Source organism: Psammomys obesus, unplaced genomic scaffold (assembly GCF_907164565.1).
Source record: "Psammomys obesus unplaced genomic scaffold, mPsaObe1.curated_primary_1811, whole genome shotgun sequence".
NCBI lineage: Eukaryota > Metazoa > Chordata > Mammalia > Rodentia > Muridae > Psammomys > Psammomys obesus.
In genome coordinates, this window is record NW_026596085.1 from 5011301 (window position 1) to 5032109 (window position 20809).

Below are 20809 nucleotides of genomic sequence, written 5' to 3' on the forward strand. Positions count from 1 at the left end.
ATTGAGGAAGGGTCCGGGCACCGGGCATAAAGGTAGCTCCCCAGTCACTCATTACTCTCAGCGACATCCTATTTCCTAACTTTCCCACAGTCTCCGCAAACAGTGCCACTCGCTGGTGACCAAGCATGCAATAAATGGCCCTGTAGGGGTACTTGACATTCCCACGTTAACAGTTGGTCTGCGACCGTCATTCTACCAGGTCGGTCAAGTCTGGCTGACGGGGCAGCTGTCTGCTGAGCCAGCGTGGGAGAGCGTCTGTGGAGTCCCAGAGATGGGGATGTATGGAGGCTGGACTCCACAGTGTGGGGTCCCTGTGTGGATACTGCCTCCTTTCAGGACAGGTCTGGGCTGTGGCATGCTGAGAACGCGCACACGTTTGCTTCCAATGGCTCTGAATGCCTTCATTCTCCTCCCTGACCCCCTCCCTCCCCCTCCACTCCTTCTCCCCTCTTTTCTTTGTTTGAATAGGTGATTTCAACAGCTTGGGTTTGAGTTCAGATACTCTTTCTCTCTGTTGACCCAGTTTGTTCTTGAGGCTTTGTGACTTGTGTGTGTGTGTGCTATTTAAGCACAGGCCTTCTCACCCCTGGCTGGCAAACCAGGGTGATGCCATGCTCCACATCTCTCAGCCTTTTAGGATTCTAGTCGCCTGCTCCTGTCCAGTGTCTAGTCACCACCTGCACCTCTAAACACCTGTCACTTTGGTTCTTTTGTGAAGAAAAAAAATATATACCTGAGCTTTGGATCATCTTTTTAGCCACTTCATTTTCTGAAGATCATTTTTAAGACCTGTAAGTTTTCAAGTAGAACCAAACATGCCAACACCTCTAAGCAACTGGCTGGAGGACCTGCATCCTTTGATCAGTTGCTGAGGCATTCCCTGTTGGGAAGGGGGGGCTTTTAAGCTTGTAAGTAACCCTTTGCTGTGCTTTCAATGCTTAAGAGCTGAAGTTCCTTATCAGCACTGTTCTGCAGGGCATTTGTGAGCCAGTTGTGTGGCTCACTTGTGGTCTCAGAACTTGAGAGGGTGTTACCAGCCTGAGGTATAGTGTGACCCATCTCAAAACAAAACAACCCAGACAGGGTTAGAGGTAAAGGCACCTTCTCACAGTGACTCAGGGATACCAGGTCATATAAGCAGGTGAGAGTCTTAAATTTCACTGGGTTTACAGGCTCAGCTCATCCATAGTGGCTACCCTGGCTGAAACTCCATCCCTAATCTTTTAAAGAAAGTCCATGTGACCACAGGCCATGAAAAGCAATTTTAGGTATCCTCTATACAGAAGCATACATCTATTATATGAGTGATACTTAGCCAGTTATGGGCAGATCTCAGGAACATGATCCCTTAAAAACATTAATAAGACAAACCTAGTCAGGCCACAGGACTGTTTGTAAAACTGAATTTATTAAAATGCTCATAATTAAAAAATATTAAAATGCATAGAAATTAACAAACATCAGTTACAAACATTACGCCGACGAATCTCAGTCCCTCCTTAACTAGGCTGTTTACTGCTTCATCTCTTCACACACGATAGGAACGCAAGGAACTCACATGAAGTGTATTAACGGCACACCACGTTCTGCCGCTGTCCCGTGAAGCCCAGGACCCGTGTGCACCGCAAAGGGGAAAACTTGACACACTCATTACCGGGTGGCCTCGTTTAGTTTCAAGACAAATTCTGGCCCTTCTGTGTCTAATGGAATACCGAAAACATCCGAGGAACATTTAAAGGAAAATCCCCTGAGTATTGATTGGGTCTACTGCTTTAGTCCATTAAAATCCAAAGGCATTTACAAAAGGATTAAACTCTAGTGGTTCATGCTGGACAGGGGGAGGGCTGGGTCCATCCCTCCCTGGCCACTGTCATGCTCTTGGTTTTCCTGGGACTGGGGACACCTCACTGCAGGAATACCCTGTTTCTCTCCATCACCAACTTGGCACAGGCCTCACAGGAATGGCACCGATGCCAGGGGACTCTTCAGATCCCACCAGAAAAGCAGGTTGGTTGGTTTGTTTTGTTTTTTCCTATCCAGTGGCACTTTCTACACTGTCCCTGGCTTGGGGATACAGATGAATAGATACTCTTTTCATCCAAAGTTCTCTTTGTGTATACCAAAAAAGGAGGGAAGAGATATGCGAGGAGGATTTCCTTTTCCATGATGTGAAGTGTGAGTGCTTTCCTGTCCTTAGAAAAAAAAAGTGCAGGCTCTGAAGAAGAGGTAACACAGCGAGTAAGGAGTACCAGGGCAGTTAGGGTGGGGGCAGGGAGTGGCACCTGGGTTTAGCTGTGGAGTAAGAACATCCCTCAGAGGGGAGGGTAGTCATTTCTATCTCTGCACAGTTAGACACTGTATGGCAGGTCCCGGACTCCCCATACAAGGGAGGTGGGAATGTTTCCGCTGACCCTCAGGGCTACTTAAAACACCCAGAACCATTCCTGGCAGGCATTGAAAGCTCAGCCTTCAGGAGGAGGCCTCTAAAACCATTCACTTTCCTTGGCTCCAGGCATTTCACACCACCCCTGTCAGCAGAGGCCCATCCCAAATGGAGTGAGGCAGGTCCTGCCTTCATCCAGCGCCACTGTTATCAGCCAATGACGTGAGGGATAGCCATGTCTCCTCCAGCTGTGCTGGAGGAAAAGCTGAGCACAGATAGGCTTGCAGAGACACTGCTCAGCTGAGCAGCGGGGAGGGCAAGGCACCAGGGAGCTGGGACTTAGCAGCAAGCCACCAGCAGAGAGACCAGCTCTTCCCTCAGCCACCTGATGGCCTGAGAGGAGGCTGGGGCTCAAATTAAATCCAGGCTCTCCTTCCTCAAAGGGCAGCAATCCGGGTGGGGTGTCTCCGGCACAGTTGTGAACGGGCGTAGGAAGACAACGGAGATGGCAAGGGAGCCGGTCACAGTGGCAAGCAGAAAAGTCAGTAGGATTCCCAGTGAGAGACACTGGCCACACAGGATCATAGGACATGGCTAGTGATTAGGTTGCTGGCTGTTGGTCTGATTACGCCCAGTGTCATCAGGCCACCAGCCTTTGCAGAGGCAAGCAGAAGGCGCTTGGTGATTGGTAGTGCCTTCCTTCTGTATCTGCGAAGTCAGTATTCCCGAAGTTGATGAGCTTAACTTTCCCAGCCCATCATGTTGATAACAATGCAGTTATGATCATTTGATTATCATCTTCCCAAGAAACTTACATATCAAGAAGAGGTAAATTAACTGTCCTACTTTCTCATCTTACTCCCTTAAGATCTGTAGTCCACATTGATCAGGCCCAGAGCATGCTGGGAGTGCTTCTCGAAGGCAGGAGTCACTGAGGAGTGACAAGGGACAGGCTTCATTCAATATCCTCCATCTTCATGCCAACCTAAGACAGGTATTTCTTGGAGGCAGAAATACAGGCTGAAATGAGGAAGAAGCTGTTTCTCACGCAGCGAAGCCTCCTTCCTTAGTGGTACGGTAAGACACTGAAATACTGTGAACTCTTGATTCTACCTGGACCCTAACAGCATCCAAACTCAACTCCGAGCTCGCTATTGTTGATAACACAAAAATGATTAAGGCTGAGGTATGCCAGGTCTTCGGCCATGGTACCGTCCATCAGGACGAAATACATCTTGGATAGATTTGGCAAAATGCAAAATCAAGCACAGGAAAGGAGCACTGAGCTTGAGACCAAAAAAAAAAAAAAACCTCAAAAGCAAAGTAGGACTCAGGCACACTTCGAGGCTTTTTCTGTTACGAAAATTCCATTTTATCAAAAAAAAAAAAAAAAAAAAACAACAAACAAACATATTCAGGTTGTCCAGGTAGGTAGTTTTATGCCTTCTTGATCAAGTCTCCAGTTCCCAGCTCCTGCGCTGCTGGCGGGAGCCGTAAGAATGATCCACGTGGAAATGGGCCTGGTGTAGACTCTGATTGCCTGAATGTGAGCATCCTCCGCAGCGACTCACAGCACGCCCGCTGCTTCTAAAGTGCTTCTCGGGACACAAAGCTCCCGGTCATTCGAGTTTTGGACGCACGTTGTTGTCGACCACCTCTCCCACCCTCTCGGCGATGAGCCCCATGTTTCTGGTCAGGTCCTTGAGGCGACTCTCGTGAAGGAGCTTCTGCGTGAGGTATTTCTCCCTCTTGATCTTGCTCTTCGTGACCTTTGACACATCTGGAATGGCGTACGAAATGAAAAACTTCACAGAGTAGATGACGTGCTGTGGGGAGGGGCAGAGGGACGACAGTGTTAGAAGAGGGGAACGGACGGAGACCCTTCGGCTTACCCTTGCTTGCCACCACGGCAGCGTGTATGGACAATGTAGCCTGTCATTCCCAACCGACAGGCTACAGCGCACAAGCTGCACTGTGTTACTTTGACTTGGGAGAAAGTGTATCCTAGTGAGTGTATTCTCATCCATATCCGAACTACCCCCCCCCCCCCCCCGGTACATGGGAGACCGACTCTGATGTCAGCCTGGGCTACGCAGTAAAACAAAAAATAATGAAATGAATATCCCCAAGCCCTCTGTTAAGTTAAAAACTGCTGTTTTTATTTTGCATGTGCTTTCTCCCAATTCGGTGTTCCTTTCCCAGTGGTAAATACTATCCTCTATGTGAAGGTTGGCTCCCAGCTTGTGATATGATTGAAGGGGACTAGGTTTAGCATAAGAAGGTTAGAAGGGGACATTGGGACCCTATCCCTTACTTTCTACATATCAGCTACCACAAGGGGAGGGGGTAGCCAATCCTCTCCATAGCATTCTCCTGGATTGGGGTGCTATCTCAGTATAGGCCCAAAGGCAGCAAGCACATGACCAGAGAGAGAAACCATCAGCCAGAGCAAACCTGCCAGTATTGCAGAAATACAAATCTGGCCAACATGTTCACTGAAGGCAGGCAAGACTGGAAGAAGTGGTTAGGGGTCTGCTGTTGAGGGAAAAGCCAGCAGGCTAGGATGTGGGGATGAGAGAAGAGGAAGCAGAAGGATTCCAAGAACTCTGCTTTGAGCAACTGGCCAGATGAAGGCTTACAGCGCAGAGGACTAGACTGTGTTTGGGACCCAGGGAGGGTCTGGGGTAGCCTACAGGGGGTATGAGAACACTCTGGAAGCAAGGCAGCTCTCTGGAGATTATCAAGCAGAAAGCTTTGGTGGCTCTAGGCCCTGGCTGAGAAGAGGACTCATTTACTCCATCCTTCAGGCAAGCCGACAGGAGCTATTTGGGAATTAACTGCTAATCTGATGTGGCTACTGATAGCACCTTGCCTTGACACAGCCTTCATTATATCCCATAGGTTTTGGTACATTCGTTTCCACTATCATTTGTTTAAAAGTTAAAAGAAAAAAAAAACCTCTCCTTAACATATTTACTGATTTGCTGGTTGCTTGAGAATGCGTCATTTAATTTCTGTGCACACACCCACTTTCCCAAATTTCTCTGATTAATTTCTCATTTAATTGCACTGTACTCAGAAAAGCCACTTGATACATTTTTAATTTCCAAGCATGTGCTGAGACTTGTTTTGCGGCTCCCATGTGACAGAGTCTGGGTGGGGGTGCTGCTGTGTTGAGAGGAATACACAGTGATCTGTGGGTGTCGGCCAGGCCCACTTGGTCCAGAGTGCAACTTCGGTCTGAGGGTTTCTTTTTAATTTTTGGGGACAGTGCAGGTGGTCTGATAAACTCCTCTGCTATTGGTGACTCCCACTTCCCCCTGTAAGCACACCCTTTGATAGTCCGTGATTCTCTATTGGGGACCTAGCTGTCTGTAGCTGTCACTTCCTTTAGCTGCATGGTCCCCTTTATCATTCCCTTGAATCTTTTTTGTTTTCCTGAAGCTGAGCGAGGAAGCTTCCCAGGGCAGTGAGAGGTGGGCTATGTCGGTGCTCACAGATGGGTCACGGGGCCGAGGGGCTGCTCAAGGAATTCACCACAGGATGCTACAGCCACATAGCCAGAGCAGATCAGTGTCTGCTCAGGCAGTGAACGAATGGCTAGAGTGGAGAGAGAGGAAGGAGAGCAGGAAGCAAACCCTGCCTTGCCTTTGGGGACACTGACATCAGCTGGGGAAAAGCAGATGAGTAGAGCTGGTGAGAACAGGATGTGGGTGATGGACACAGGGCAACAGAGGAAAGACAGGATTCATCTTCAAGTTCATCTACATAGAGGTGGGGCTCATTTGTCATTTCTGGGTTAAAGCCAGTATGGTGTGATGCTGTCTTTTGAAACTACCCTGCAGGTTCAGCTTACACATTCCACGAGGATCTCTGTATTCATGAGCCAGTGGGAACAGCCTTAGTTTCCTTTTAGAGGCTTTTTTTTTTGGACAGGGTCTCACCCTGTAGCTCTAGTTGCCCTGGGACCACAGGGGTGAGTCACCTCTGCCTCCACAGAGCTGGGATAAAGACATGCCTCTGTGTTGACAGTTTTCCTCTTTGTGCCTATGTGTGTCTGAGTGTAGGATCTAGGCCAGTGGTTCTCAACCTGTGGGCTGTGACCATCAGAAAGCACACTTTTCTGATGCTCTTAGGAAGCACCAACCATACATTCATTTTTGTTGCTGCTTCATAAATGTAATTTTGCTCCTGAGCGGCATCTCCATTCCTAGGTCGGGAACCACTGATCTCGGCTGCCGTAGCCTCGAGGGAGTTAGGGAAGGGTTCCTCATCTGCGTTCACCAAAAGTCTGTTATCACTCTACTTAAAGGCCCGTGGCTCACCAGTGTTTTTGTTGTGGAAAAATTCAGTTATTCCCTTTCACTGCCTTTCTAGGTTAGCACCGTGAGGTATCAGAACTGTCATTTCCAGATGCCACTGTTGCTGTACAGAATCCTCCTCCCCTCCCCCATTCTAATCTTGGTTTTCTGTCAGCCGCTTGGCCCGATGGTAAGTTGCATCTCTGTTCATGACGTATGTTGTACTTTCTGCTCTGTGCCTGACACCTTTTGTCTGTTATAGTAAGTGTTCCTCTCTTCTACCACCCATTCTCTTGGTCTCTGGTGTTTTTCTTTTTTTAAATCAGATTACAAAGACTCAGAATTTGTTGGACTGCTGTTTGCACATGACAGAAAACTTAACTATTTGTTAAGCTCTTGCAAGGGTTGATTTCTTTCTTTGCACAAGGAATTCCGAGGCCCCATAATCTGTTACTAGTTATCCACTCTGAGAAAGATACTAGATCAACTGACAGTCTACAGCTGTGTCCTTTTCTCAGCGCTGATTTTAGAGAGAGAGAGAAAGCACTCTGAGGAGCTGGCATGCTCCGTCATAGCTCCATGGGCAGAGGCCTTTCACAATCCAGAGTGAAAGTCCAGCAGGAGCCCAGTTAATATTGTAACAAGCGGAGCTCAGTGTCTCTTGACACACGCGTGCTTTTTAACATTTGACGCAGGCAGCTATTTCACTTAGAGCGGTACGGGCTGTTTCTTCTCAGGCCACAGTCATTAGCAAGCAGGAAGGAGGAAGGGCTAGCTACACTTTACAGAGCTGGCAATACTGAAAAGACACAGGCGACCTATGAATATGCTTGATTCAGGACACACATCTCTCACCTCCATGACAATGATAAAGGCCAGCTTGGCAGCAATCACATGCCAGTAATAGATGTTGTGTTTGTACTCCTGTGGGTGCCCGGGTGGGTTGCGGAAGTCCCGGTACCTGGAAGCACAAGCAGGCACGTTAGGAGACACACTTTTTTTTTTTTTTTTTTTTTTTGATTCATGTTGTAGACAAGGGCCGTATTTAAAACCAGAGTCCTCGTTGATGGAATGACTTTTTCACCTAAAGTTCAATTTGGTATCCAACACGGGAAGAAAATTATCCAGTAGTAACTTTCTGCCAGCATGGAACCAGAAAAAGATGGATTCCAGCTGTGTAAAAACAGGGTGGACCTTTACAAGGTAACAAAGTTTCCACATTCCCCCCAAGGCTTTATGCCTGCTCAAGCATTAAAACAACTCGGCTAGCTAAGGGATCAGGTCTGTACATTTTCATAAGGGATCATCAGGGCCGACCGGGCCACGGTACCCAGTGGTGCCGGCTGGTTAAGTCAGCGTTATCACCTGACTCTCGTCGTTTCCCTCGGGTACCCCACTCCTTAGTTCCTGGCTGTAAGTGATTAGCCCCACAGGAAGGCAGTTACTGAGATCAGCCCTGCGTACAGTCAGAACGAGCGGAGCACTTGGAACAACTGTTTCAGGCTTGTCTGACTTCTTGGTTGTGTTACTGAAAATCTGAATCAGAATGGCTTTGAACAGCTGGACTAAGGGCATTTGTACTAGGAAAAATAAACTTGCATGACCTACGCGGTCAACAAGCTGCCAACGGGTGAGTGAGCCAGCGGGCACTATGCGTGGTTGACAGCGGCCGAGGCGGAGCACCTCAGACACCTCACTGTACCCAGCTCTGTCTTTGCTAAGTGTGTCATTATTAGCTTTAGGTTGTCCTTGTCTATACAAAGTAGGCTTATTCTCTTTCCCAGCACTGCTGGGGGTTGAACCCAGGGCCATGCCCATGGATGCCAGTGCTCGCTACGGCTGCGCTAGAGCCTGTGTGCCATGTTCTTTCTTCTATTTTACTTTACTGAAATAGAGTTTTGCTATGTATCCCAGGCTGGCCTTGAACTCACTATGTATCCCAGGCTGGCCTTGAACTCACTACGTATCCCAGGCTGGCCTTCACTGTACCCACTCTCTCGGTGCTGGGGCTATGGGCATGAGCCACCACTCCTGGTTTTATGCCTTGTACACGCTAGGCAGGAACTACTGACTGAGCTACATTTCCCAGCCTCATAAGGCAGTCTTAAGAACTGAATGACTTGAATTTGTAAAACTCTCAGCTATCACCATTTCTAGGAATCACAGGATCTTCTCCTCCACCAACTATGATGTGCCCATCTGCACGTTTTCCAAATTTGGTTTAGAAGTTCTTCCCTTGGTCTTCGTTAGCTTTAATTTTTTTTGAATATTATTAAAAAGAACGCCACGCGAAAACTGTCCCTTATTGCAGACTTAAGTCATGCCAGTCGGAATTTTATTACACGCCCCCAAAAGACTTTTTAATAAGACGAAGTACATTTCCAAACAGGTAAATCGAAACTTGCCTGCACAAGGTATAGTTACCAAGCCCAATGTATGGGTTTTCTTTGTCTGTGTTTTTGAAGTCGGTGATGTTGAAGACGGAGAGAGTGCTGTTGATGTAGCCATTCATGGTGTAGTATGTGTGGTCCCCGTAGGGAGGGATGGAGAAGGACCAATAGTACACCAGGCGGGGAATCATGTCTGATGTGAAAGCAATGATCATGGCCTACGTTGGGAAAAACGAGAAAGGAAGCGTTAGAGTGGCAGCTGTGGCTCCCTGTGTGGCAGCGTCCCTGGTTTTGACCAAGTTGAATTTCTAAGTGTGAGGTATACGTATTCAATGCACAAGACGCTTTGGGAGGTCTTCCATCCTAAGGGAAGATTAAAAGGTACGAGGGAGAGGCCCGGTGGCTGCTTGCTGAGCTTCTGAAATACACAAAACGCTGTTTTGTTGAGAAGAACTGCAGCGTGGCACCATGAGGAGAAGGACTGGCTTGCATACCGTGTGTAAATCAGCGCTGCTCAAAGTTACAGTAGCCACTTTCTCTCTCTCTCTCTCTCTCTCTCTCTCTCTCTCTCTCTCTCCAGGCTGTCCCAGCTTAGAGTTAGAATGCTCTTGCATTAAAACACTCAGGTCAATATTTTGAAGGTCATTTTGCTTCACGTAACTTATTTGTGGAATAAAGAATTTATACAAAGCTGATTTTAAAAAAATAAAATTTACTTGTTTCTCACAGAGAAGAAGGAAAACTGATCTAAACACATCTCTCTTGATCTATAGGTAAACAACAGCCACTAAGCTCACATTCCCTGCCCCATGGTATCCTAGACTTACTTAGACAATCCGTGGCCTGGTCACCTCTATTGGGTTTATTCTATCCACTCAGTCAGGAAATGATGCTAGCTTTATAACATTGAGTATATGAACATCTAAATTTCCAAAAAATTAACTGGCTCAAGTTCTGAAATCACAAATTATCATTTAACACAGGTAGGTATCCTGCACAGAAGGAATGCATGAGTCGGTCGTGAGCCTGTGTCTATGGCAGGCACAAGTGCACGAGGGCGGAAGCCCATCCAGAACTACACAAATATTTCCCAGAGGCCTTTAATATCAGGCTTAGACTGTCTGGTGTATGGGACTGGTTTGCAGGAAGGACAAGGGGGAAGCTGTATGCACTTTAGGCCAGTAACCGACTAAAACAGGAGAATAGACATGGTTTGGGGCTGGAAGTGACTTTTAATCGTATTCATCTGGACATATGGTTCAGTTGCAGTGAGACCACAAACCGACAGAGAAGATTTGGGCAAAGCAAGGAAACAATGAAGGGGCTTTTCCACCCTACTAGCGCCAGCTTCCTCTCTTTCTGTGATGTGAAGAATCTGTGTGTGTGTCTACCTGTCAGCAGTGAGGTAGGACAAGGAGATTTGGTCTTGTGCCAGATTTCGATAGATGAAAATTTCCTGGTATCATTTATCTCAATGTTATCTTTTTATAGAATCACCGAGATACACAAAAATTCCAACACGGAAGATATTTCTTTGTTTTTCTGACAGGGTACCTTTCCCCCCTGAACTGAGCGGCTCTGAGACACGCTGTGAGAATACACATAATGTTGCCTGCCTCATTTCCCATGCTGCTCTTACACACAAGTTCCATTTATATCAAAATAAATTAAAACTGCTCTTCAATAGCAGATGCTCTGTCGATGTACAACAATGGCAGCTGTGCTCATTTCGGGAACCATCGATTTTAACTCAAGCCACTGCCCGGCACACTCCTGCCCGGCACGGCCTACCCCGGTGATCTCTCTTCTTTTTTCGGGCTGTGGACATCTTGTGGAGTGTTACGGGGGGGGGGGGGGTTACATACATGGGGTAGCAGATATTTTTCATGGCTACCGTATGCACATGCACGGTTCGTTTTCTAAGTGTAACAAATGCTAACAATGCGGACTACAGAGTTGTCCACCGTTTAACCAGTGACACAGATCTAGTCAGGGGCTTTGCTAGGGTATAGAAAATAATAATAATAATACAACCAGTAGGTTGAATTAGCCAGTGGGTATGTGTGTTCACACACACACACACACACACTTTGGAAACCTAGCCAATCTTCTCTCTGTGCTCACGGAATAGCACCATGGCACGGATAAAGGGAGAAGGTGTCTAACACAATCACTCCAGAATGCCTGAAGAATGAGGAGTGTGAACCAGATCAATTTTTTTGTTGTTGTTGTTTCTGAAGGGCAAACAAAAAGCCCTTTTAGTTGCAAACCCTCCTGCCAAGCCTTTCCACAGCACGCGGACCCGTGTTCCGGCCCTGCCTAACGTACTGTAGCATATTGCTATGACAGATTCAGGCTTTCGTGACTGTGGAACTTGAAAGGCCTTGTGGTCGTGGCTCTCGACATCAGTCTTCATTTCAGTAACTCGGGAGGCCCTGAAGGCAGGGGGCTATTTGGGCGAGAGGAAACTGATTGAATCTATCAGTTCTTCAAAGCCAGCGGCAGCCTTCGATTCAGAGAGCTGGCGGGGGTGGGGGTGACAGCTAAGGTGTTTCATGGCCACCAGTCAAGGGGATGACTGGTTCTGAGGTGCCTGTCAGAGTCCTCAGGGAGTCACAGTTAACGAGGTCAGGCAGTAAAGGCACGTGGTGGCAGCTATGTGAACAAGGGCCGGGGCTTCGAGTGTCTGCTCTAGCTCGCCGACTTCCCAAGCCATGCTGAGTACAGAGTCATTCATCAGCAGACGTAAAATGGGGCTCTGCAGTGCACAGTCCCAAGCTCACACGGCTCCCGCTGTGGCGCTTGGACGTGGAACTGAGATCTGCCTCCTCCAGCGCCAGAGACAGAGACAGCCACTCACTTTCTCTTCTGCTTTTGCAGAAGCTCGTGGGGACTCAGCAAACTGTGGCTTCAGAAACGGAAATTGAAAAATCATTTTGTTTGGGAGGCCGGGCCTGGTGAGACTGGCACTGAAATATGGGTGGGATATCTGAGAATATTTGTAGGCAACAGACCCTCCGATGGGCTGGCAATAAACTCTACCAAGGGGCCGCCCCTCGGCCTGTGCCCAAATAAACACCCTGTACAGGCTGTACAACGCGGATGTGTTCTCACAGCTGGGACACATGCAGTCATGAGGCCGCTGGGGCCATGACCTCCGTGCCCTGGGAATGCCCCAGCTCCCATAAGAGACGAGGGGGTAACTGACACGCAGTTATTAACCGTCATCACAGCTAATATTTTAAGATGTCATTTTAGAGCATGTAAGCGATATATGCCGGGGTGTCTTTAGGGCACTCGGACTCTAAATGAACCCATGTCTGCCTATGTATTTTTTTCCCAAGATTTGTTTATTATTTATACAGTATTCTGCCTGCATGTATGCCCACACACCAGAAGAGGGCACCAGATCTCATTATAGAAGGTTGTGAGCCACCATGGGGTTGCTGGTTATTGAACTCAGGACCTCTGGAAGAGCAAGCAGTGCTCTTAACCTCTGAGCCATCTCTCCAGCCCCATGTCTGCCTATGTTCTAAAGCCCTCTTTGGTGATGCTTTTTCTGTCACGTATGAATCGAAAGCATCAGTACTTATCACTCTTAAGTTTCTTTGGATAAAGACTCCAGCAGAAGAGTGACAATGCTAACCTCAGAAAGATGGCCCACTGTGGTGACAATTATGTATCAGGGGGAAAAAATAGCAGCTAAAAGCCGCACTGGAGGCTAGAGAGAGCACTCAGCGGTGAAGGACACCCGCTGATCTTGCAGAAGACCCGAGTTCTGTTCCTAGCACCAACATGGCAGTTCACAACTGTTAGAAACGTCAGTGCTTGTGGGTTCGGCTCCCTCTGCAAGGCCTCACTGGGCACCACGCACTCGTATGGTCCATTCACATGCAGGCAAGACACTCATACCCAGAGAAATAATAAGTGGTCTGCCCTGTGAGCCCCAGGCATACTCACGTTGGTCACCACAGCCAGGATGGCTATTCCTTGCATGATGGGCTGCCACGCACCGATATCCTTGGCTTTTTCTGGTACCATGCGTCTGAACTGAGTTGTCAGCTTCCAGGCGTCCACTCTTATTTCCAGTATATTATTCACCAGAGCCAGCAGGGGAGCCAGTGGAAAAGAGGCCACAAATAAGGTGACGAACCCAAACTGAATAACTGTCAACGGAATGGACACACATCATGGAGGGGAGGACAGATGGTAGGGCAACATATTTTACTCTACTCTTCTGAGGAAAGGGAAAGGCAAACAAATAACCCACCCCAGCAAGAAGACACGCCCACACAATCACAACACAGTGAGACGAGGTAAACCAAACACAGAGATGAAGCCTAAAGAAAGGCGACTAAGTACAACTTAATCCCTTCATGTGCATTCACTCAAAACAAACAACATCGAAACCTGTGTCCCTCAAGCACGGTTGTTCATTCTTCCCGTTAAGATAATATTAAAAGCCGATCCAGGGCTTGGGATTTAAAAAAAGAGCACCGTGGAAGTTGGAAGTTTCTAGTGAGCAAAGGGAAACAGAAGTGTGTGGCTGTGGAGATGATGTTCAGAGACTGTTGGAAGGGTGCACAAGGGAGTGCAGCAAAGCCCTCACAGGCTTCCCCTCCCATCTGCCGCCGGCATACAGCAGCCCCAACCCTTGGTCAGTCTGCATTGGCCACATTTCAAGGTGAAAGTGGTAACCCAGCCTCTTCTCTTTTTCTGAAATATATGTGACCTTAGTCTGAGTAGAGGAAAGGTAAACTGTGTCGTGGAGAGGAAGAAGAATGAGGTAAGACCAGAGACCTAGCCAAGAAACCTCTCTGAGGCCCCTCCCACCATATTAGCGGAACCATAGAAGACATCTCACAGGCGGGAGTGAGCCAAAGACTGGAGATGTCCCCCTCCAACTCCCCCAGGCCTTTGCTCCACTCTGCTTGAGAAGGTCACGGCTTTAGTGAACCTGCTTCTGGTGTGGGAGACCTGGGGAGGCGTTGACACCAGGGAAAGGTAAGCCACATAGGCCAGGAGCTCAGCATCAGGAGCCACACCACGTCTGCACCCCTCTCACTGCCATCTCTGCCATCCCTGCCAGCCTTGGGGCCAGGCAAGTGAGAGACTGCAGAGCCGGTCACACTTGACGGTGGCAAACCAGCCAGTGTCCAGCCCACTGGAAGGACAACTTGAGGTCCCTGTGTTGGAGGATGTGGCATAGCCAGATCCCGATTGGTCAAGAGAGGCCAGAAATAACACAGGTGAGAGACACCATGTTGAATGAGTGAATCGAATGAATGACATGATGTGTATACTCTTAATCAGGTAGACTCAAACTTAGGGATAGACAAATCTAGTTAGTAATTCCATATGACTTTTTAGACACTAAATTTCAAGAGACATCAACAAACAGTTAACATAACTTGCACTGACAAAGTAGATTACTTTGAAAAAGAGTCAAAAGAGGATGTGCCACTGAAAACAAAGCTATGGCGTTCCAGTACCTGTAGACACGGGACTGATCAAACAGGTTTTGAAAAAGAAATGCACACATTCATGGGATTTTGCTGTATGCTAAGCAGGGGGTCCCCGTACTAAACACATTTTTAAATCTCCAGAAAAGCTGGAATGGGGCCAACACCACTTTCACCCCATCAAAGGATTAAGAGCCCCTATTGCTCTGCAATGCCTTCCTTATGGCAGTGGCCACTCACCCCACCCTCCACGCCCCACATCCCACAAGCCCTCACCACTGCATGGAAGCGACTTCCTGGAGCTTCCCCCTCAAAGTGGCTGCACAGTCCAGAAAGCCCTGGGGCACTCTTGCCCTGCTTATTTAGACAGATGGTTTCTGACAGGGCCAATCATCTCCCTCTCCATGGGATGTTTTTTTTTTTTTTTTTCCCTTGACTTGTTTTTACTTAACTTAAAAAGCCAAGTTATATATGAAATAAGAGCCTCTGAAACACTATTACTCACAGGGCCCTGTCCACTTTCCTACAGTTCTAGCAACTATGGGGTTTTAGCTCTGACTTTCCCTCCTGTCTTATGTACCTTTCTTCCATCTTCCAATCCCTGCTGAGCAATGATGTCATTCTTAAAAGCCTTGTCTGCAGAAATGACCCCGCTGGAGTTTTCCACCTGCTTTGCTCCTCTGCTTGGGCTTCATCAACACACTGGCAGTCTCTCACAACCTCCCAGAGGCACCCCTGAGCCACCCATATGGCCTCACCTACAGCTCCCGAGCACCTGACCTGTGCAGCCGCCCTTCCCAGCCCTACGGAGGAACACCAGAGCCATCTCCACACCAGCTCCCCTCCTGGCTCCACCCAGATGTGGATCTCCCAGAAGGTATCTTAGAAATTCTGTTCCTCATTTGCCATCTGGGTCACCCCCTCCCTGCTCATCTGACCTGTCTCCCACTTCTACCGCCGTGTTGACAAGCTCTCTTTAGGCACTCATTACTCATCGAGGTTAACTGATGGAACCTCCTAATTATACTTACTCCTCCCGCTCAACATGGATCCCATCTAAAGGGCTTCCACTCTGCTTCTGAAATAATCTGACCTTCAACAAAACACTGCACAGTTCTCTTGCTTACCAATATTCCTACACCCGCCCCCCATTCTTTCATGGGAACTCCAAACTAGCTACACACACACAGAAGTCATCATATGTCTATCCTTTACCTCATATCCCCATCACTGAGCCTCTGCTTCAGCTATGCTTTGCCCCCTGTAACTCTGGAGCAATCAGAGAGTGGTTCTGCATTTGAAAATGTGTCCTGTTATTCACTAGTCTGTGAGTAATGTCCACTTCCCTTGCCATACTTTTGATACTACCATTTACTTTTCCAAATCATGTTCAAACGCCGCTTGCTTGACCAAGCCTTTGGCTTTGCTTATGCAAACTGCTGTGTGCCCAGCTCCGTGAGCGCATGCCCCAAATCTCAGCTTGGTTATCTCTGGTGAACACTGCAGTGCTGGCACAGTGCTACATCCGACACTGGGTACTGAGCGAAGAGACAGCATTACCCATCGGCCACACTAGACAGCCATTCCTTTAAAGACTAGAAGCAGTCAGTGCTGCTGGTGGACAGGGACGCGACAGAGGCAAAGAGGAGAGCGCAGCGCATCTGGTCAAGTAAGTGCAGAAAAGAATATCAGGAAATCATTGTGATGCTTGGTGGTGTCACCTTGACAGGAGCTGGAATCTCCTGGGAGCTGGGCCTTTGGGCTTGCCTTTCTGGGAGTATCTTGATTCCATTTATTGATGTAGGAAGACCCTGACTGTGGGTAGGGCTAGTCTATGGGCAGGGACTCCTGGGCTGTATAGCATGGTGAAAGCAAGCTAAACATCAGCACAACACACCTTTCTGTGCATCTGTGAATGTGCTTTTAGGCTCCTACTGCCTGGACTTCCCCACTGTGGTGGACTGTGGCACCTTGAACTGTGAGCTTAAAATGAACCTTTCCTCCCTTGAATTGCATTTCTTGGGGTATTTTAACACAGCAACATGAAACGAATGGGAAGAGCCACTTCCGTCCTGACTTTGGACACTTTGCTTAGAGATGGGTCAAATTAACAAGGTGAAAACAGAAAAGGCAGTTCAGAAGTGGCACAGGCAGCCTCACAACATCCCTGTGGTGCCCTTCACTATGGCACCTGCCAGCTATGAAGCTGTCACCACATTCTCAAGGGACCTGTGCCCACTACAGGTAGAACCAAGGTACAAAACAGTACCTTCAGCTGACAAATATCTGTGAGTACTAGGTTCCCGAGCAGCGGCGCTCAGGGCTTGGTAGCTGCCTCCAGCAGGCTGAGTCTGGTAGGGGAAGAGGCATGCATGCCTTTGCACAGGGTTATGGGAGTCAAGGCTGCCTGGCCCTACAAAAGCAGCAAAGCACTGTAAGATGTTTCCTTGGAGCTGTAAAGAAAGGTGCACAGGGGTGTTGCTGGCGAATGCGGGAGAACTGTGAGGGTCACCTCCGAGTTACACCACTCCCAGAGAGACAGTGCTTATATAGGGAGAAAGAAGACAAAAGGTCAAAGGGCACTGAACATTGTATCTTCCAAAGCTTAGCACTAGGCAGATTTCTTTGTGTTGCTGATACACAGTAACACATTGCCTATGCTCAGAAACTCAGGAAGCTCTCCAACTCCGTGAGAATAGTTGGGGTGCCTATAAAGCATTGCAAGAAATCTCAAGGTCTGTCTATAGCAGCCATTATGACAGGAAATATCATGCATATTTTTTGGGGTAGGATGAGACCAAATTAACTAGTTCATAAATATTTAATAGGCCCATGAAATGCTAAAAGTCCGATTTTCTCTCACAAAGCATGGCTATGTAACTTGTTCCTTCATGCCATTCATTTTAAGTAATTAATTGGTGAAAAATAACTTCCTCTGAAATCTTTTTTGTTTTGTTTTTATTTTCTGGGGAGAGGCTCAAGTAAGTAACATTCTATGCCATGGCACTATTATTAATGCTGGCAAGGGCTCTGGGAAAAGATGGTTAGTTACGAAATGCAATCACCTCGCAATCCCTTCCGTACGGATACTGCACCCTTAATAAAACCCAATCCTGATAAAAAGCAAAACCAAATCTGACCCCAGGATGATAGCACAGTGGACTGTTTACTTACCCAGACAGATATTTCTGCATTTTATGCATATTATTAAAAGATATTTTATAAATAGAATGTGATTTAATGACCTACTCACTATCTGCAGTAAACACTGTCCTGGCACAGACACAAACCCCTAGGAATAAACCCAAGGCCTGTCAGATTTTATGCCTGTCAACCTTAAAGGTTAGGTGAAAGGACAGAGATACGAAATATGTAAACGGTTAGCCATCTTTTAGATTTAAGCGTGTCATTCATAATGGAAAGGCTAGTGAGTGTTTCCAAAGGGCATCTGTTCTGAGATGCATCTATTTTAAGGCAACAGAGCTCAAAACTGTGCTCAACCAAAGAAGACAGAGAGCCTGAGCAAGTAATCCAAGACAAGATGCCCAAGAAGGCAGGGCAGGGCCTGTGCCAAATCCTAACTAACTCCAGGCCATCAGAGTAGCTCCTCACTCGTGGTACCACACACAAACCCTGCCCAGAAGAACCAAGAGGCCATCTCAGGCAGGAGCGAGGTGTGAAAGGGGGACAGGGATACTTCCTGTTCTCACAAGCTTGCTCAGTGATTCTGTTCTGGCCAACAGCACAATCTGCAGACTCAAGCCCAAACTGAACGAATTATATCTAAGGACAGTGATAGGCTTCACTCACAGGCAACATGGCCAGCGTGCTTTGAGAGCTCACAGTGAAGTAACACCTCAAGGAAACTTCCGCTTCATCGCATGATAATAAATCCTCAGCTTTAAACAACATGCGTATTAACGAAACCACACACGGCCATCATACTTGAAGGCTTTGCTTTTTCTCTGCTGTGCGATTCTATCCCGGTAGAGAAAAACATACTGCTGTTCATACTAATGAGCTAAATAATCTTGTTGCTCAACAACATGATTTTCGGCTCCAACACATATCCCAACATATTTTACTGAAAACTTACTCATTTCAAGATACTCATAGAACAATCCCAGCTTGCCCATGGGCTGCAGATGGTAATCCTGTTCCCATCGTGGGATTATCTTTTCTGATCCCGAAACTCTTTTATATCGTCCAATTAGATTCATGACCCATCTGCCAGAAAGATCAAATTATAAATTAGAAAGAACACTGTCAGGCCCACTCTGTGAAGTATTGATTGCTGTCTCAAAGCTGCGCATGTAATCCTCCCAAGAAATCAGTTTCTCTTTTGCATGTTAAACATGTTTTTCCAATTTCTCCCCCCCCCAATCATTCCAAACATTTTTTTTTTTTTCAGTATGAAAATTATCAGTGAAAATAAAGCAAAAGGAAGGGTGTAACGTAAGCTGCCGTTAGCCGCTGTAGGTAAGTTCTATTTGTAACAGTGCAGGGAGAACCAGGGATGGTCACCTTGAGGTACTAATGTGAGCCTCTGAAAGGAGGCAGAGCACCGGCAAGGACCTCCAGGCTGGGGGAACCAGTGACTACAGACAGCTGGAGGCGGGATCAGAGCTGCCTTTGGCAGCACAACAAAGACACTCTTGTGGACCCGGAAAGTAGGAAGTGAGGCCAGTGAGCTGGGGTGGATTCCACCAGACGAGTGGGAGGATCTGGGTGTTCTTAACCAAGGGAAGTGAGGGGCTACTGCAGAAGACTAAGCACAGAAATGACAGGACAGGTCTCTGCCTTAAACCAGACAACTTCAGGACAGCAGAAGGGATGCGCGCTCTAAAGATCAGCGTGCACAGCCAGCCCTGCCCTGCGCGCCACTGCACATGGCTCCCACCCAGCGATCTGTTTTCTCCTTTTGAGCATCATGCTTCCCTTCCTGTGTCCATGATAAACGCTACCCCACCCTTTTCATGGCCATCTGCCTTGAAAACAGAACTGGCCATGCACCTGTGACAAACTCCACCTCCTCGAGTGACAAGCTGGCTTCAAGTTCACACATAGCATCCATCTCTTACGCTCTGGTCGCTCAGACAATAGGTCTGTGTGCATCTGAAAGTCTGACAGGACTGTAAAGGCACATGCTACAAGAAAATGGGTGTACAGGCCCTCACCTGGTCCTTGAGCGCACCAAGTATTTAAAATGCAAGGCAACAAGAGTTGACTCAATGTGCTGGCCTTCCTCTTGCTGGTGCTCCCCTGCCAGCCTCCCCTGACCACTAGGGAGGCCTTATAAGGGCAGACATTCTTCATAGAACATGGCCCTGGCTTCCCTATCTCTTGTCCTTCCTCAGTAGGAGGAACTCAAGCTCGGACGCCCCCAAACCAAACCCACACTCCTGCTTTTTAGACACTTTACTTTGGTGAAGTTAAAGTGTGCTGATGAGATGCATACTGGCCAAGGCCGATGTCAGGGCTAATGGAAGTCAAGACAGCTGAAAGGGGCCAGCACGCTTACACACACACACACACACACACACACACACACACACACACAGGAGTTCCTGCTGACCAATACAGGCTAACAAGCAGGGGCCACTGAAAATGGAGCTATGATCTTGGAATCTCGGCTTGGAGACACCAAGGCCATGTGGATTGATACTTCCTGCTTCAAGGTGTCGACTGTGGACAACAGCGCCTCCTCCATGTCAACCCAAAGATCTGAGGATGCCCCCCAAAACTGCAGTGCTTCTGCCATTCCAAGGGCTCTTAACATAAGTGGTACCCAAGGGCCCCTCACAAGCCCTCATGACGCCACACCCTGATAAATCTGGGCTTGCTCTCTCTCCGTTTACTTTTCCTTTTCTCTGCCTCCCACTCCCAGCCTTGTCTGAACAGGGTCCATGCCCCAGACAAAGGAGTCATTTCTCTTCTGGGGTTTCTAATCCGTCTTCGGTACTGTGTACCCCTGACTCAGCAGATGCTTCCTCTCCAGCCATGCCGCCTGCCCACACTGTGGACCACAGCGACAACTCTCTGCCTGGAGTTATGAGCTATACACTGCAAGTCTCTCCTTCCATTTTCCTGTGTTGAATTACTCATCTGTAACAGAAATCCATCTCCTCCCCGAGTCTTCTGAAAAACATTTTTTTTTTTGAAAAAACAAAAAATGCCAACAAACTGGGCTGTGATTCTGGCGTCAGATCCCACCCTTGACTACATGTGAGAATTACACCATAGAACTTGGAGGGGAAATGCACCAGATCCTTT

At 47.8% G+C, this 20809-nt stretch overlaps 1 protein-coding gene across 2 annotated transcripts in view; it reads right to left on the reverse strand.

The window, feature by feature from the left end:
- Positions 1 to 1386: 1386 nt before the first annotated feature.
- The window catches only part of Ano6 (anoctamin 6), a 159277-nt gene continuing 139854 nt past the window's right edge, over positions 1387 to 20809 (reverse strand). For both annotated transcript variants that reach the window (XM_055627116.1, XM_055627115.1), the window contains 5 exons: positions 18633 to 18763; positions 13035 to 13240; positions 9090 to 9292; positions 7540 to 7645; positions 1387 to 4209 (listed from right to left, as the gene is read on the reverse strand). In XM_055627116.1, the coding sequence (XP_055483091.1) occupies positions 4003 to 4209; positions 7540 to 7645; positions 9090 to 9292; positions 13035 to 13240; positions 18633 to 18763 (853 nt within the window). In that variant the 3' untranslated portion in view covers positions 1387 to 4002. The remainder of the gene's footprint in view (positions 4210 to 7539; positions 7646 to 9089; positions 9293 to 13034; positions 13241 to 18632; positions 18764 to 20809) is intronic.